Consider the following 19,462-nt stretch of genomic DNA (forward strand, 5'->3'; position numbering starts at 1 on the left):
GCTACCCTCACAGCTGTTTCAAGAACTTTCCCACATCCCGAAATAGAAACCCTGTACCCATTATACATTAACTCCCCGTTTTCCCTCTTCCCCTACCCCTGGTAATCTGTACTCTGTTTCTGTCTATGAATCTGCATTTTCATGTAAGTGAAATCATAAATATTTGTCCTTTTGTATTTGACTTATTTCACACAACATGATGTCTTCAAGATTCATCCATGTAGTAGCATGTATCAGAACTTCATTCCTTTTTAGGTCTAAATAATATTCCATTGATGGACATATCACATGTATAAGCAAAATGTTGATGGACATTTGGGTTGCTTCTATCCTTTGACTATTGTGAATAATGCTGCTACCCTGCTTTTCAATTATTTTGGATTTACATCTAGAATTGGGATTGTCGGGTCATACAGTTAATTCTATACTTAACTTTTCTGAGGAATGGCCAAACTTCTTTCTACAGTGGATACACCATTTTATGTGCCCACTGACACTGTTAAGGTTCCCATTTTTCCACATATTCACCAGCACTTATTTTCCCTTTTTTTTTTTTTTCATAATAGCCATTCTAGTGGGTGTAGGGTGGTATCTCATTGTGGTTTTGATTTGCATTTCCCTAATGGTTAATGATACTGAGCATCTTTTCATTTGCTTACTGGCCATTTGTATATCGTCTCTGGAGAAATAGTCTGTTCTAGTCCTTTGCCTATTTTTGTCCTGAACACTGTTGAATCTCTTCTCCTTTCATTCTGTGCATATTTTTCCCTATATTTTCTTTGTGGTTATCATGGGACTTAAATTTAGTATCCTAAATCTGTAGTGACTCAGTTGATTTGATAGCAACTTAACTTTGGTAGCATAGAGGTACTATGTTCCTCTATGTCTCCATCCCCCTACCTTTATGTAGTTGTCATAAATTACGTATTTATACATTCTAAGTCCTAAACCATTGATTTATCATTATTTTTTATGCATTTACTTTTTAGATCCTGTAGGAAATAAAAAGTGAAATTACAAACCAAGAATAGAATAGTAAAGGCATTTATGTTTATTAAGGCCCCCTTTGAAGGGCTGGTATTATTTGAGTATTTGGGTACTTACTTATTTTCAGACTGACATTCGTATCAAACTTTCATTTTGTTTTGTACCAAAATCATGGACATTAATTTTTTTTTTTAATTTTTATTTTGAGATAATTTCAAACACATAGGGCAGTTGCAAATACAATACGAACCCCATGCAGAGAACTCCAACACCTCCCCACCCCCAGATATCTGTATCTACCAATTTTACATTTTGCTGCCTTTGCAGTATGTTTCTTTCTCCTTCCTTCTTTCCTTCCTTCCCTCCTTCCTCCCTCCCTCCCCCCTTTCTTTCAACTGTATCTATTATCTTCCTATCAATTATCTGTCTACCCATTTATCATCTTCTGAACATTTGAGAGCAGGTTGCATATATCATACTCCTTGAACTCATAACACTTCCATGTACATTTCCTACGAACGAGTGGACATTAATTTTAAGTTACTGCTTCGTATATTATTCACACAGCTTTTATTAACGTTATTCCTAAAGCTCACAGTAATCTGCTCATAGTAACTAATGTAGTTAGAGAATTGTTTAAGGCACTAAACCAAAGAAGAATATGAATTGAAAATGCTAGATGATAATTGTCATAAGATTTTATTCTTTATACAATTTAGCCAATATTTATTAAGAACTAAGTATGTATTAACTACAATGGTAGATGCCTGCTATAATTAACTTTTTTAATGTTTTTTTCTAGGGGAAACTTAAATTATTTGTTAATGGTACACCGTCTACATATTCTAGGGAAGATTTAAAACCATGGGGAAAATCACCAGTACTTAAAATATCTGCTCCACAGCCCATTCCCAGTAGCAGAATTGGTAATACCACCTCCTCCAGTTGGGTTACAGGCTCTTTCAGGTGGGATTTTCATTTTTGTCTGTATCTAATAGTCAAATGAAAATTTTTAATGATGTGTATTTTTTAAATAGTGATACAAATTTCTGATATACAAGAAATTATCTAAGTGAATACAAGGGCTAAATTTTCCAGGCAAAATTTAGTAGCCTTTATATTGTCATCAGTGAGTACTACGAAATACTATATAAAGTGTATATATTGTGCCTTGGTATTGGCTATTTTTTTTTTTTTTAGATAGTATATATTAGTTAAAACTGCCACTCAGGAAGACCATTTGCCATTCAAATACTTTATCTTTTTCAGCACATTAAGATCTCACGAAGTATATTGTTATTCAAAGTTAATTTTCAGAGTATATTCATTTAATGTTGTTATACTAACTTTTTAACTTGTCTATATTTTTACATACGTTTTTTATTTAGAAAGGTCTGTTTTTAAAACTGAAGGAGTAGATGTAATTAGAATGTAATGTGTGTTCTTTCAAAGTCCTTATTGAGACTGTGCTCCATCTTTATATGCCTACTATGATTGATAACAGGCTAAAACTGTTAATTGACTTAACAATTGTATTATAATCTGGGCAAGCTATTTTTCTTTCTTACAATGAAATTAAAAATGCAACATGCAGAGACCATGCTAATAATTTCTCCTCCTTTCCCTTCTCCCTCTTTTCCCCTAGTATTTAATAAATACTAATATATATTTATTTAGAACTTTTAAAAGGTTAGTATTCCCATTGTTCAGTTTCATTTGTGTATTTTTTTTGAAATATTCTTTATTTTACACAGTTGAAAAAATGATTATGATATTCCAGTGTATATACCTTTGTGGTCTAAAGGCATTTCAGAAATTAGTTTCAAATTGTTTGACTTTCTTAGTTAATAGTGTACACATAATATGTGGGCAACACCTAGAAGACTATCTTCTGATTGTTAGTGTTAGAATACTTTTTTAGGTATGTTTTAAGAAAATTTGGCATAAAATCAACATATAGGTTGATTGTCTATTTTAGGATACTGCCCATTGACAGAGTGCTTAGTAATATGTGCTAAGCATTCTCAATATAAATGTAAGCATTTCTACATTCATCTGAAGTATTGCCTAGCTAGGATAATAAATAGAACTTCTTTGTAATGAAAGAAAATAAAGGAAACAGGTTATCCTTTAATATGTGTTATTTTTAACTATCACATCAAAAATTGTCTGATTCTAAAGATTGTAGGATTTTTTTCCTCATTATGATACAACCCCCTCTGTTGGAACACTAATATTGTGGAGTATCTCCCAAGTTTTCTAATAAATGTCTATTTTCATTAATATTGAACAGTAGTAAGAATTTTGTTTAGTAGAAAGAACATTATTTAAAGCTCCATTCATCCTAATGGATAAGAATTTAATTTGAACTTTGATGATTTCTTCTGCCTGAGTTAGATAAGAATCTTTCTGTTGCTTGGTTTTTGTTTTTTAATTAAGAGTTTCAGTTATACTTAACATTATGACTTTGGGTGCATTTTAGTTGTTATTTGTGTTGTATATATAAAAGTAGCTTTCATTCAAAACATAGCTTTTGAGGTTGGCCACAGCTAATGTGAACTAGACTTAGGTCTATTATTATAGTCTCATCAATATTATATATAATTTTCAGTTTTAGTGAAGGTTGGGTATTGGACTTCGTGGGTAACTTTTAAGGTAACTTTTATATCTTTTAGTCCTATCAGCCCTGCTGTCATGGACCTGAGAACTATCATGGAAATTGAAGAAAGTAGACAAAAATGTGGAGCTACACCAAAGACAAATTTGGGGTTGGTTAAAAAAATCATAAAAGTGAAAGACCATGTTGTGTTACATTTCTCCCCTAAAGAATTGAACCCTCACTTGACCTTTCTCATTATTTTTCTGCTTTTGATGTTAGAGTTAATTATAAGCCATTTTCTAGGTAACTTAGTTTCCATAACATTATTTCTTAAATACGTGCTAAAGATTGAGTTGATAGTCCATATCCTTGTATTAGATGCATCTAAAATTATCACTGTGGACTGTTCCTGAGGAAAAGCCAAAGATTTAAGATTTATGATGGAAGACCATTAGCCACTTTAAAATATGATAGTGTATCAGTAGGAGAGCTTATGTATAGTATTATTTTATCATTGATAGTGTAAACTGATACTGTCAGTACTAAAACTTGACCATTTTTATTTGATACTAGTAAAATCACACCAAATAAATGGAAAGCAATATAATTATCTGTAATTGTCATTAAGCAGAAATTAATGCTAATTGGTTTAATTTAATTTCTAGTAAAATGATTTCTCATGGAATTAAACTTTCTCAGAAGCAACGAAAAATGATTGCAATGACTGCCAAAGAAAACGATTTAGGAGTGAATACCACGGAAACAGTTTTAACTGCACCTTCAAAAGCTCCCAAACCAGTGAATGCTTGGTATGCTTTTACTTTTATTAAAATAAGCATGGATCTTTTAGCTTTTAAGGTAGTTCTTAGCTTCTTCCTTTTTTTCCCCGTTTGTAATATTGTTTCAAATAATAGTTTATTTCCCTCTTTGTTTTTAATTTAAAAATTGAAACTTGGAAAACAGTGACGTCATTTATTTGTTTGTTTGCTTTTGTTTTTAATACTGGATGTTTTGACTTCATAGTTTTCAAGTGTAGATATAGTTTCTTCTTGATACTCTAAGTAGCTTCCATTGGTAAATGATTTAAAGGAACAGTCTAATTTTTTTCATTTTCGGGGGAGCAGTATCTTAGAACAATTTGATAAAAGCAGAAACATATGTTTTTATTCCCCTAATGTCTTTGTACTAATGCATGCATCATGAATATCTTTGTCTGGTTAAATCATAGCTACACTGTTGCTTTTTAAAACAGCTGTTTACTTAACATTGTATTATATAGTTTTTCTCCATTAGAATTCACCCTTAGTGGCAGCACTAGAAGAGTAATCTCCAAGGAGACGGTTTTGAGATGTGTAAAACAGATGTGTTTCCTGCTCCCCTCCCATCCTCCTTTTTCTTTGTAACTTAACAATATCTGGAAAGGATTCTAGAGAAGTACATGCATATAGTGGAGGGCAAAGAAACAGATCATTAGAGCCCGTTTTTCTCATAAGAATTGAGAAGGATCTTGGAGGCTATCCTTAGTTTGAGGGAATTCCTTCAATACTAATACCACATTTTTCTACTTGTAAGAGGGAATATTTTTCCCAATGAAAATGTAAATTATTTTGAGGAAACTAGCAGCTCATTTTATTTTGAGTGCTGCCAATGGGACTAAAGCAATGCCTGTCAGAGCTACTAGTAGGTTCAAAGCATGGTCAGAGAAAAAGAAAGAAAAACAAGAGATGGGAAACTTAAGAGAAAAGAGGGTAAAACATAAGAATAGGATTAGTAATATTTGTTGACCACCTTTTACATGCAAGGCACTGCTAATTTCTGGTGGTAAGGCAATAAAGACATTTGATCAGAGCTTATGGTCTAGCTGTTACAACAGAGTTGCTTTCCCTAAACAAAAGTATAGAAAAGACAAAAAAATAATAATAAGTTCCTGGATCAGTTCTCATGATACTAAATATATTGCAGTCTGAGAAAATTAAAGTACATGAAGAAGCTTTGGGCTTAATAATAATATTTTAGCCAAACCATCAAACTATTTCCTTACTTAAAAGCAAAATGTAAATGAACAAAAGAAGGAACAAAACTTGATCTTCAAGTTAGGGGATCAAATTAATGGGCAAATTTACTGAATTTCTTTATTCTTTGTTCAGAATCTGTTTCAAAAATAGGAGTTTTCCAGCCCCAATTTAAAAAAAATTTAAGTCAAATTGAAACATGAACATAGTTTAAAAAGTTCAAATATCATAGTGATACTCAACAGGAAAGATAGCAGTCTCCTGTCCCAAACCTTTCCTTTTGTGACTGGTTAATTAAGGTTCACAGCAGAGTCACATGGTCAGTATGATTATATTTCTTTTCTTTTATACTTTTTTGTTTTTTTCCTAGAATTACTAATTCCCTCAATTTTTCCCTTGCTGTCTATATATTCAACACTCTTTTCCCCCCAAATTCTCCAGCACAGCTGTAAAACTTTCCAAAATGGTACAACATATTAGGCTGTCATTCTAAGAATTTCCTTTGCTTCCCTCCAGTGTTTGATCCCCAGTATCCTAGATCCTGAAATTTTCTATTTCTTGGTTTACGCCTTTTTTTGTTGTAGCACAACCTTCAATAGTTTTTCTGGTAAAGGCTATTGTATTAGAGTTCTTCAGAGAAACTGAACCAAAAGGATGTGCTATATATACATGTATACATATGTAAGAGATTTATTTTAAGGAATTGGCTCACACAACTGTGGGGGTTGGCAAGTCTGAATTCAATCTGTAGGGTAGGTTGGCAGGCTAAGAGTTGATGTTGAAGTCTTGAGTCTGAAATCTGTGGGAAGGACAGCAGGCTGGAAGCTAAGAGAGGAGTGGACAATGTGGTTTTGTAGAATTTCTTCCTTTTGGAAATCTCAGTTCTTTGCTCTTAAAGCCTCCAGCTAATTGGATGAGGCCTACCACATTATTGAGGATAATCTTTACTTAAAGGCAACTGTTTGTAGATGCTAATCACATCTACAAAATACCTCTAGAGCAATATCTAGGCCACTGTTTGACCAAAAAACTGTATATCATAACCTAACCATGTCGACATACACAATTTACTCTATGGCAATATCTCCTTGTCTGTTCTTCTTGGTTTCCTTGGTCTGTCTGTTTCTCTAAAGAGGAGCCTTTTAATTTTTCGCTGGTGGAGTAGATGTTTGGTTGCCAGAATTCTGGAAGCAGATGAGGGTAGGGAGGTTAGGCTGGGGGACTGAGGTTTTTGCCATTTGGTATAGATTTTCACATACTTTACCATTTAGTTTATATACTTACACAGTAGTTCACTCCTGTCTTCCTCCATTATTACTGACTTTGAACCAAATTTTCCTTCTGCCAAGGTAAAGGAAGTGTAGTCATCTGACTACATGGAGATAGGGAGGAAGGATATCTATCTGGCATTCTCAGTCACTCCACAAGTAAACTTTGAACCAGTTCTCAAGCTTTCATCCCCATGCCTAATTTGGGATCTGTTATATAAGATGCTTCCAATGTATGAATGCCTTTCAAGAGTTCTGACCGTCATCCATTCTCCTGATCACAATTAGGTTTCCTTCTTATCCATTCTATGACATCAGTTATCACTCTAGTCTTTTCCATCCTGTAAATGTGTTACTACTTTTTTTTTTTTAAATGGAAAGGGAAAGTGTCCCCACATGTTTAATTTGTTGTTAAAACAATTTTATTCACACACCATACAGTTTAACCTAAGTGTGCAATCAATGGCTCCTGGTATAATCACATAGTTACGCATTCACTACCGCAATCAATATGAGAACATTTCCATTTCTTCTGAGAAAAAAAAAAAAAATCCCATACCCCTCCCTTATATCCCCCTATTATTGATATTTAGTTTTGGTATAGTGCCTTTGTTACAATTAATGAAAGAACATTACGATGTTAACTGTTAACTATAGACCTTAGTTTGCATTAACTGAATTTTTTCCCATATACCAGCCCATTATTAACACCTTGTAATAGTGACTTACCTTTGTTCTAGTTCTTGTAGAAACTTTCTTATATTTGTAAAATTAACCACTGTCATTGTGCACTCTAGGTTTTGCTAAGTAACACAGTTTCAGTTTTTATCCTCTGTCTTTCCTTCTGGTGACATACACAACCCAAATCTTCCTCTTTCAGCCATACTCACACTTAGCTTTGTTAATTACACTTATAATCTTGTGTTACCATGAGACAGTATTGTGCTATCCATTTCTGAACCTTTACAGTTAACCTTATTAAACATTCTGTACTCCTTAAGCATCAATTGCCCAGTCTCTGCCCTCTTTCTATCTCTTGATAACCTACGAATTTAACTCTCAGAGTTTGCTCATTATAATTAGTTCATATTAGTGAGACCATACAATATTTGTCTTTTTGTTTCTGGCTTATTTTGCTCAACATAATGCCCTCAAAGTTCATTCATGTCATTGTATGCATCATGACTTCATTCCCTCCTGCAGCTGCACAATATTCCATCATGTGTATTCACCATACCTCCCCTTTCCACTCTTCTGTCAGTGGGCCCTTGGGCCTCCTCCACCATTGGCAGTTTTGAATAATGCCGCCATAAACATTGGTGTACAAATGTTTATTCGTGTCTCTGCTTTAAGTTCTTTCAAGTATATACCTAATAATGGGATTGCTGGATCATATGGCAATTTTATACTTAGCTCCTGAGGAACCATCAGACTGCCTTCCAGAGCAGGTGTACAATTCTACATCCTCATCAGCAGTGAATAAGTATACCTCTTTCTCCACATCTGCAGCACTTGAAATTTTCTATTTATTTTTTTAAACAGTTCTATTCTGTATTGCTACTTTAAATCTGCCTTTGTCTTCTATCTTATTCCTATTGCCCTTGTGTTGTTTATACCTTTCAGATTACTTTCCTATTTACTTTATTTGAGATTTAAGGGAAAGTGTTCAAGTACTCATTTATTTGAAACTTCAGAGTTTGATTTTTAAATTTAGGATAAACTTCTTCCCAGTAATTATTAACAATGTGAACTTAAAGTTCTGCATTGAAGGGACTTTCTAAATTTCAAAAGGAATCTGTTATGACATGTTAAGGAGAATTTGGGGACTGTGGGATGAAAAATACCACAAAAATTGGTCCAGAGTTTAATGGGGGTATTTTTCTTTGAAGAGTAATTTGAAGACTATCAAATATAAGTGATGTTTATTATACATCTGTTTAATGAAAAAGTTTTTAGGAATTTAAATACAAATACTTGAGTAGTGTTTTTTCTGTATATTAGGATACCAAGAAAATTTGTCTAACTGATCAATTTTAGATAATTTTATTCTGAATATTATCTAGGTGAGAAGTATCTGAGTTATCATAATATTGGCAATGTGTTTCCTTTAATGGCAGCTTGACAGCTGTATCAAGAATCGAAATTTTTTATCTTACGCATCTTTTAAAAGTTCATTTCTACTGAATTTTATGTAATTTGTGCATGCTTTTATTTGTACTCAGTTAAAAAGTGGGCTGAGGTAACTTTGTAAAAACATACGTGTGTAAAGATATGTAAATAAATATGCATATAAAATAAATGTATATATGTAAAACATATATATATAAAATATTTACATATAATTTGTTGTTTGTTTATGGAAATTTTATCCTAAATTAATGACAAGGATCATAAAATGTTAGAAATTCAAAGAACACATTTACATAAAATAGTTTGGTATTCAGGAATTTTGATGTATGTTTAGTATAAATTGAAATAACCATTATTGGATTATTGGACAATTTTCTTGAATCCTTATAAGGGTAAAAGTGTTTTAAATTAAGCTCTAGACAGTAAATTAATTATTGAGTGAATATAGAGTGATATGCAGTTTTGTGTGATTTTAAAATTATGGAGAAGTAACCATAAACTGTAACATCTCACTTGGTTTTTAATCAGATACACATAGGGTGTAAATACATGTAGTATATGCTTGAAGAGGATAAAAATGGAATAGATTTGTTTTCCTAAAAACATCCTTTGTATATGTTGGTTTAAGAAAAGAGTTGGAAGAATTTAAACTTTGCTGTACTTTGAAAAAAGTACAGAAATTATACATAAACGAGCATTTTAATCTGATTTACAGAGATGTATTCCTTACTGTAGTGATTTATCTAGAAGTTGTTTTAAAAGCTCTCAAAGAATACATCTTTATCATACTGACCAATCATCTAGTGAGATTTAATATTGTGTTCATCTTCAAAATTAAGGTTATCGTGCAATTCATTAGCAAATCACAGTTTAACCCTCTGAGTCTTTTTATGGTTTTAGTAAGGATTTTCACATTCATTTACCTAGTCTTAGAACTCCCAGTATGTAGTCATATTCCTGCTGTCTGCAGTTAGGTATGACAATGGAACGTATTAGATATAATTAGCTATTCCGTTAGAGTGAAGTTCTAACCAGTTGAATTTGAAAGCTAATATAAAAACATCAAGTGAATATGGAAGTTAGCCACTTTTCATTATCAAATGTTTAACTTGGAGAAATAATACATTCTTACCAGTCATCTTGAGTGGAAGAATGCACAATCTTTGCGGCCTGGCTTGATGTATGAATATAAATTCTTCCAAATTTCATTTAGAGCTAACCATCTATATATAATTTTAAAAACTAAATAGTAAACTTGTATATAATAGAGTTTTAATTTTTTAACTTTTTAGAGCTTGAAGTTTTATTCATTACAGCAAAAATATCAGGACTGCTTTAGCTGAGGAACAAAATCCTGGTTAATTTTTGTGTAGATGCAAATGTCTATAAATGCTGCTTCTTAAAGTTTTCCTGGCTACTAAGATGGAAAATCACAGGAGCCTAAGAGGTAGCAAAGTAAAATCATGGGAAATCAGACAGTGTTTCAAATTATGGCATGATCATTGGAAAGAATAGATTAGAACTAATTTTTTTAAAATGTGTGTAAGCCATTTAATAACCACTGTGCATAACTAATGGACATGTGAATTTAAGATATTTTGTAAGCATTCTTACCCGTATTTATTCTTAAGGAGTTGTTATCTTAACTAACTATTGAAAAAGAACTTCTTAGGGTATATATCGTTTCCCATATCTGGGTATCCTCAAATTACCACTAGGGTGAATCTGATAACTTGTGCTTTTTATATAGGTAGCTGTGATGTTTTTGTATTTAGGGAAATAAGTTCCTTAAAAGGAAACATTCAGCAGATTTTCTGGCAAGAATATTTGCCAGAAGAGTGTTTCTAGGTGACATATCATGCACTGTACCTTACACTGTATTTTCTTTGTTTGCCAATAGATACCTTCAGATATATGTCTGTTTGGAGGGAGTAAGTGGTTGTTAAGGAAATGGAGATTGCCTCTTGTATGTGTATTTGATTTCTGTGTTCTGTTTATGTATGTGTTTGGGGAAAATTTTTGTGATAAAGTTAAGAGTCAGATAAGTTACTTCGGAAGAAATATTTTTAACTTAAGTACCTTAGTAGGACAAATTTTAAAGAAAATTTCCCTCATGTTATTTAAGATTTTATGACAGTAAAATGATTTTAATTGTGAACACAGCAGTAGAATATTGTGATTAAGCCTGGGATCTTATGTGAGCCTGCCTGAGTTTAAATCATGAAACTGTTGCTTGGTAGCAATGTGAATTTAGATCAGTTATTAAATCTTTTCCTGTCTTAATTTCTTTGTCCACAAAATGGGAATAGTAGTAGTACCTACTTCACAGGTAGAATATTAAACTGAAATTAATATATGGAATACATTTGGTGCCTTCAACATGTAAATAGCAGATAAGTAAAATGTTCACCATAATTATTTTCATAATGTTTAACCTAATTTGAAATATGTTAACATGCTTACATGATTTCCTTAACATGTATTAAAATTTTGGTATTTTTTCTTTTATTTGGAAAAATCTTATGTAAGGCAGCTGTGCTGGTTTGGATGTATTATGTCCCCTAAAATGCCATTATTTTTGATGCAGTCTTGTTTGGGCAGGAAATGTATTGGTGTTGATTGGGTTGGAGACTTTTGATTGGCTGTTTCCGTGGAGATGTGATCACTCAGCTGTGGGCGAGATCTTTCGTTGGATAATTTCCATGGAGGTGTGGCCCTACCTATTCAGCGTGGGCCTTGATTATTTTGCTGGAGCACTATGTAAGCTCAGGCAGAAGGACCGAGCTTAGTACAGCCAAGAGGGATACTCTGAAGAATGCCCAGGAGCTGAGAGAGGAGCTGCAGGTAAGAGACAGTTTGAAGACAGCCGTTGAAAGCAGACTCTTGCTCCAGAGAAGCTAAGGGAGGACAAGTGTCCCAAGAGCAACTGAGAGTGACAATTTGAAGAGGAGCTGTGGCCTGGGAGAAAGCCATTTTGAAACCAGAACTTGGAGTAGATGTCAGCCATGTGCCTTCCCAGCTAACAGAGGTTTTCCAGGCACCATTGGCCATCCTCCAGTGAAGGTACCCGATTGTTGATGCATTACCTTGGACATTTTATGGCCCTAAGACTGAACTGTGTAACCAGATAGACCCCCCCATATAAAAACCAATCCGTTTCTGGTGTTTTGCATTCCGGCAGCATTAGCAAACTAGAACAGATTTTGGTACCAGAGAAGTGGGGTGCTACTGCGTTTGCTAATAACAGACATGTTGGAATGGCTTTTTAAATGGATAAGGGGAAGATTCTGGAAGAATTGTGAGGAGCTTGATAGAAAAGGCCTAAACTGCTTTGAAGAGACTGTGGAAGTATGGACTCTAAAGATACTTCTGACGAGGCCTTGAGCAGAAATGATGAGTGTGTCATTGCCAACTGGAAGAAAGGTGATACTTGTAAAGTGGCAGAGAATTTGGCAAAATTGAATCCTGGTGTCAGATGGAAGAAAGAATTTGAAAGTGACAAGCTGGAATACTTGGCTGATGAGATTTCGAAACTAGAAGTTGTAGATACAGCATGGCTTCTCCTTGCAGCTTATAGTAAAATGTGAACGGAGAGAGATAAACCTAGAACTGAGCTCTTGGGTTCAAAGAAACCAAAAGCTGATGGTTTGGAAAATTCCAGGTGAGAGACTGAAAGACTTCCCTCAGAGATCAGGAACGAGACAGGGATGCTGTCACCAGTTATTCAACATTGTGGTAGAAGTGCTAGCCAGAGCAATCAGGCAAGAAATAAAAAGCATCCAAATTGGAAAGGAAGAAGTAAAACTGTCATTATTTGCAGATGATATGATCTTATATCTAGAAAACCCTGAGAAATCGATGACACAGCTACTTGAGCTAATAAGCAAATTTAGCAAAGTGGCGGGATACAAGATTAATGCACGAAAGTCAGTAATGTTCCTACACACCAGAAATGACCTTACTGAAGTGCAACTCAAGAAAAGGATTCCATTCTCAGTAGCAACTAAAAAAAAACAAGTACCTAGGAATAAACTTTACCAAGGATGTAAAAGACCTATACATAGAAAACTACATAACTTTATTAAAAGAAGTAGAAGGGGACCTAAAAAGATGGAGAAATATTCTGTGTTCATGGATTGGAAGGCTAAATGTCGTTAAGATGTCAATTCTACCCAAACTCGTCTACAGATTCAATGCAATTCCAATCAAAATTCCAGTGACCTACTTTGCAGACTTGGAAAAGCTAGTTATCAAAATTATTTGGAAGGGACAGATGCCTTGAATTGCTCAAAACATTCTAAAAAAGAAAAATGAAGCATGAGGACTTAATACTCCCTGACTTTGAAGCTTATTATAAAGCCACAGTCAAAACAACATGGTACTGGCACAAAGATAGACACACTGATAAATGGAATCAAATTGAGAATTCAGAGATAGACCCCCAGCTCTACAGTCACCGGATCTTTGATAAGGCCACCAAAACCACTGAACTGGGACATAATGGTCTATTCAACAAATGGGGCTGGGAGAGCTGGATATCCATATCCAAAAGTATGAAAGGGGACCCGTACCTCACATCCTACATGAAAATTAACTCAAAATGGATTAAAGACCTCAGTATAAGAGACAGTACCATAAAACTCCTAGAAGGTAATATAGGGAAACCTTCAAGACCTTGTATTAGGAGGTCACTTTTTAGACCTTACACCCAAAGCACAAGCAACAAAAGGAAAAATAGATAATTGGAACTCCTCAAACATAAAGGCCTCTGTACCTCAAAGGAATTTGCCAAAAAGGTGAAGAGGCAGCCAACTCAATGGGAAAAAATATTTGGAAACCATGTATCTGACAAAAGACTGGTACCTTGAATATATAAAGAAATCCTACAACTCAACGACAATAGTACAGACAGCCAATTATAAAATGGGCCAAAGATACGAAACGACAGTTCTGAAGAGGAAATAAAAATGGCCGGAAAACACGTGAAAAAATGCTCATCTTCCCTAGCTGTTAGGAAGATGCAAATTAAGACCACAATGAGATATCGTATCACACCCATTGTATTGGCTGCCATTAAACAAACAGGACACTATAAATGCTGGAGAGGATATGGAGAAATTGAAACTTTTATTCATTGTTGGTGGGACTGTATAATGGTACAGACATTCTTGAAGTTACTCTGATAGTGCCTTAGAAAACTAGATATTGAGTTACCGTTCGAAACAGCAATTTCACTTCTTGGTATATACCCAGAAGATCTGAAAGCAGTGACACGAACAGATATATGCACACCGATGCTCATAGCAACACTATTCATAGTTGCCGAGAGATGGAAACAATCCAAATGTCCTTCAACAGATGAGTGGATAAACAAAATGTGTTATATACACACAATGGAATACTACGCGGCAGTAATAAGTAATGAAGTCATAAGACATATGACAACATGGATGAACCTTGAAGACAATGCTGAGCAAAATAAGCCAGGCACAAAAAGAGATATTGTATGTTACCACTAATCTGAACTCTGTGAAAAACATAAAATAAATGTTTTATATTGTAGAATGTATGTGATAGCAAACAGTGAAGGGGGAATGATAATCTAATAAGAACGGATAAGTTATGGAGGGTAAACATTGTTATGGGAATCCTCAGGAACAGCTATGGTTTGTTAATTTTGGGGGGATATGTAGGAACAAGTTGGCAGAAATATAGTTTTTTAGGTTATTTGTTTTTCTTATTCCTTTGTTTGGTTATAGCTTGTTTTCTTGGGATAGGGTAGGAACATGTTGGAAGCAGTGTAGTTATTGTAGGTTATTTGTTTTTCTTATTTCTTTGTTTGGTTATGGTTTAATTTTCTTGGGGTATAGTACGAACATGTTGGAAGCAATGTAGTTATTTTAGGTTATTTGTTTTTTCTTATTCCTTTGTTTTGGTTTTGCTTGAAATGTTTTTTATTGTTTTTTAATTTTTTGATGAAGTTGAAAAAGCAGTGAGTGTTAAAAAAAAGTAAATGAATACTGGGGAGGAGGGCAATGGAATGTTTTGGATGTTCTTTTTTATTTTTATTTATTTATATATTTTTTTTGGAGTAATGAAAATGTTCAAAGGTTGTGGTGATGCATGTACAACTATATGATGATACTATGAACAGCTGAGTGTACACTTTGGAGGATTATATGTTATGTGATTATATCAATAAAATTGCATTTAAAAAACTAAGAAAAAGACACCTACAATATCAGAAAGTAAGGATTTTATAAGAGAAGAGTCCATTAAGCCATGTTAATAAAAGTTCAGTACCATTGGTCATTAGTGAAATACAATTTAAAACCACAATGATGTAAAATTGTTTACTATCAGATAAAATTTAAAATTCTTAAAATAGCAATTGTTGGCACGTATGTAGACCAATAGAAATTCTTATGAACTACTGATCAGAATCTGAAATGTGCAGCCCCATTGGAAAACTGTTTGGCATTATCTATTAAAAGAGTTAACTACTCTTATGACTCAGCAATTCTACTTCTAAGTACACATGGACAAAAATATGCTTAACTACATTACTTGTGATACCTCCAAATTAGAAATAATCCCATCAACATTAAATTGATCCAGTATATGATAATCATACAGTAGAATATCTATAAGGAAATGAAAGCATTGCAGTGCTATGCATTAACTTAGATGGATTTTAAAAACACAATATTGAGTAAAAGAAACATTTCATGAAAATGTATGCTATATGATTCCATTTATATTTTTCTTTTTTTTTTTTTAATTTGTGGGGTTTTGGAAACTTTATTTTTAAAACTGGCAACACATGCACACATGTGTGTGTGTGTTTATATATATATATATAATCTGTCATCTCTGTGTTTATATATCATCTGTGTGTTAATCTGTAATCTATCTATAACTATATATTGTTTAGGAATGCATTTATCATGTTAACACTTAAAAAAAATTTAGTAATTATTACCATACAAGTCAAGATAGAGGTTATCTCTAGGGTGGGAATGGAGGCATTTGTGAATAGGAAGAAATAAAAAGAGGGTTTGGGGGTAACTTCCATTGTTCAGTTTTTGACCATTTCGGTAGTTCCATGGAGTATCACTTTATAACTATTTGTTAATCTATGCATATATATTTTATGTATCTGTGTTTTCTCTGTGTATGTTGTATTTCAAAATAAGAATGTTAAAAATGAAGAGGAAAATAAAACATGTTTCAAAAATTAGCTGACTGTTACAATCAAATATAATAAAATGAAAGTGTTTATAATATTTTGTGAAGGGAAAAGAGAATGAATAGTGACAGTAGTTAATTCAAGTGCTTAAAAGCTAACCAGAGATATTTTTTCAGAATTGATTTCACTTCTTCTCTTTTCTGAATTGTTAGCTATTCCTTGCTTCTGTGTCTTCTCCTGTTCTCTCTTATTTTAAAAGCAGTTTTACTCACACACAATACAATCTATCCAAAGTGTGCAACCAGTGGCTTTTTGTATAATCACAGAGTTGTGCATTTATCACCAAAATCAATTTTAGAACATTTTTATAACTCCAAAAAGAAAAATTCCATGCCTCTTCGCAGTCATATCTGTATCCCTCTATCTGTCCCCAGCCCTACAGATCTATTGTGTCTCTATAGATTATTTATATTTAAAGAATGCCAAAATATTACTGTTAACTATAGTCCATAGTTTGCATTAGGTGTGTTGTTTCCCATATACTACCCTATTATTAGCCCCTTGTACTAGTGACATACATTTGTTATAATTCATGAAAGAACATTCTTGTATTTGTACTATTCACCACAGACATTGTTCTCCACAAGTTTCATTATGTTATACAGTCCCTATGTTATTTTCTAGCTTTCCTTCTAGTAACATATATGGCTCAAAACTTTCCCTTTCATCCACATTCATATATGTAATCCAGCACTGTTAATTATACTCATAGTAATTTGCTACCATCTGCTCTATCCATTTCCAAACATTTACAACCAACCTAAATAGAAATTCTACACAAATTAAGTATCAACTCCCCATTTCCTACCCCTGTTCTATCTCCTGGTAACGTATATTCTATTTCTAACTCTTTGAGTTTGCTTATTATACTTAGTTCATATTAGTGAGAGCATACAATATTTGTTCTTTTGTATCTGACTTACTTCACTCAACGTAATGTCCTCCAGGTTCATCCATGTTGTCACATGCAGTAGGACTTCATTCCTTCTTACTGCCAAATAATATTCTATGGTATGTATATACCACATATTACTTATACCTTCATTGATTAATGAATACTTGGTTGCCTCCATCTTAAGGCAATTGTGAATAATGCCACTATGAACATTGGTGTGCAAATGTCTGTTCATGCTCCTGTTTTCAGTTCTTCCGGATGTGTGCCTAGTAGCGTGATTGCCATATCACATGGCAGTTCTATACTTAGCTTCCTGAGGAACCGCCAAATTGTCTTCTATAGTTGCGCACCATTTTACATTCCCATCAGCAGTGAATGAGTGTTCCTTTTTCTTCACTTCCTCTCCAACACTTGTAGCTTTATGATTTTTTAAGTTGCCGTTTTAATGGATGAGATGATATCTCATTGTGATTTTGATTTGCATTTCCCCAATAGCTACTGATATTGAACATCTTTTCATGTGCTTTTTAGACATTTATATTTCCTCTTTGGAAAAATGTCCATTCATGTCTTTTCCCCTTTTTTAAATTCAGTTGTTTGTCTTTTTATTTGTTGAGTTGTAGGATTTCTTTAAATATTCTGGATATTAAGCCCTTATTGGATATATGGTTTCCAAATATTTTATAGCATTATGTAGACTGCCTTTTCACTTTCTTGATAAACTCCTTTGAAGCACAGAAGTTTTTAGTTTTGAGGAGGTCCCATTTATATGTTTTTGTTGTTGTTGTTGTGCTTATGCTTTGGGTGTAAAACCTAAGAAACCATTTCCTACAACAAGATCTTGAAGATCCTTCCCTTCATTGGCTTCTAGGAGTTTTATGGCACTAGTTGATATATTTAGGTCTTTGATTTTGTATTAATTTTTGTATAAGGTGTGAGGTAGGGGTCTTCTTTCATTCTTTTTTATATAGATATCCATTTCTCCCAGCACCATTTTCTGAGGAGACTATTCTGTCCCAGTTGGGTGGACTTGGCAGCCTCGTCAAATATGAGTTGGCCAGAGATACAAGGTTTTATTTCTGAACTCTCAGTTTGATTCCATTGGTCACTATAGCTATCTTTATGTTGCTTTGACCACTGTAGTTTTGTAGTGTGCTTTAAAGTCAGGAAGTGTGAGTCATCCAACTTTGTTCTTTTTCAAGATGTTTCTGGCTATTCAGGGCCCCTTTCCCTTCCAAATAATTTTGATAATTGGCTTTTCCAATTCTGCAAAGTAGGCTGATGGGTTTTTGATTGGGGCTGTGTAGAATCTATAAATCAATTTGGTCAAATTCACATCTTAGTATATAGTCTTCGAATCCATGAACTCAGAATGTCTTTCTATTTATTTAGGTCATCTTTGATTTATTTAAGCCATGTTTTGTAGTGTTCTGTGTACAGGTCCTTTACATCCTTGGTTAAATTTATTGGTAGCTGTTTGATTATTTTAGTTGCTATTGCAAATGGAATTTTTTTCTTGATTTCCTCCTTAGATTGCTCATTACTAGTGTATAGAAACACTACTAATTTTTGCATGCTTTTTTGTATCCCACCTTTGCTGAGCTCGTTTATTAGCTCTAAATGCTTAGTTGTGGGTTTTTCGGGGTTTTCTATATATAAGAGCATGTCATGTGCAAATTGTGAACGTTTTACTTCTTCCTTTCCAATTCGGATGCCTTTTTTCGTTTTTCTTGCCTAACTGCTCTTGCTAGAATTTCTAACAAAATGTTGATTCTTATCTTGCTCCTCAACTTAGAGGGAAAGCTTTCAGTCTTCCCATTAAGTACAATGTTAGCTCTGGGTTTTTCATATATGTCCTTGATCATGTTGAGGGGTTTTCCTTCTATTCCTTTCCTTCAAAGTGTTTTTATCAAAAAAGGATGCTGGGTTTTGTCAAATGCCTTTTCTGTGTCAATCAAGATGATCATGTGGTTTTCCCCTTTTGATTTGTTAATGTGGTATATTAGTGATTGATTTGCATGTATTGAACATCCTTGCATGTCTGGAATAAAACCCACTTGACCATGCTGTATAATTCTTTTGATGTGTTGTTGGGTTCGATTTGCAAGTGCTTTGTTGAGGATTTTTGCATCTCCATTCATTAGAGAAATTGGTCTGTAATTTTTTTTTTCCTTTAAGTGTCTTTATCTGGCTTTGGTATTAGAGTGATGTTGCCTTCATAGAATAAGTTGTGTTCCCTCCTCTTCATTTTTTTTTGGAAGAGTTTGAGCAGGATTGGTATTAATTCTTCTTGGAATGATTGGTAGAATTCACCTGTGGAGC

The 19,462-nt window shown here is 33.6% G+C and overlaps 1 protein-coding gene across 2 annotated transcripts in view; it reads left to right on the forward strand.

Annotated features, from left to right (window-relative positions):
* The window catches only part of IBTK (inhibitor of Bruton tyrosine kinase), a 116,869-nt gene that overhangs the window by 81,598 nt on the left and 15,809 nt on the right, over window positions 1-19,462 (forward strand). For both annotated transcript variants that reach the window (XM_037843295.1, XM_037843296.1), the window contains exons 23-25: window positions 1,790-1,953; window positions 3,663-3,755; window positions 4,252-4,395. In XM_037843295.1, the coding sequence (XP_037699223.1) occupies window positions 1,790-1,953; window positions 3,663-3,755; window positions 4,252-4,395 (401 nt within the window). The remainder of the gene's footprint in view (window positions 1-1,789; window positions 1,954-3,662; window positions 3,756-4,251; window positions 4,396-19,462) is intronic.

The sequence above is a fragment of the Choloepus didactylus genome, chromosome 7, assembly GCF_015220235.1.
Source record: "Choloepus didactylus isolate mChoDid1 chromosome 7, mChoDid1.pri, whole genome shotgun sequence".
NCBI classification, from domain to species: domain Eukaryota; kingdom Metazoa; phylum Chordata; class Mammalia; order Pilosa; family Megalonychidae; genus Choloepus; species Choloepus didactylus.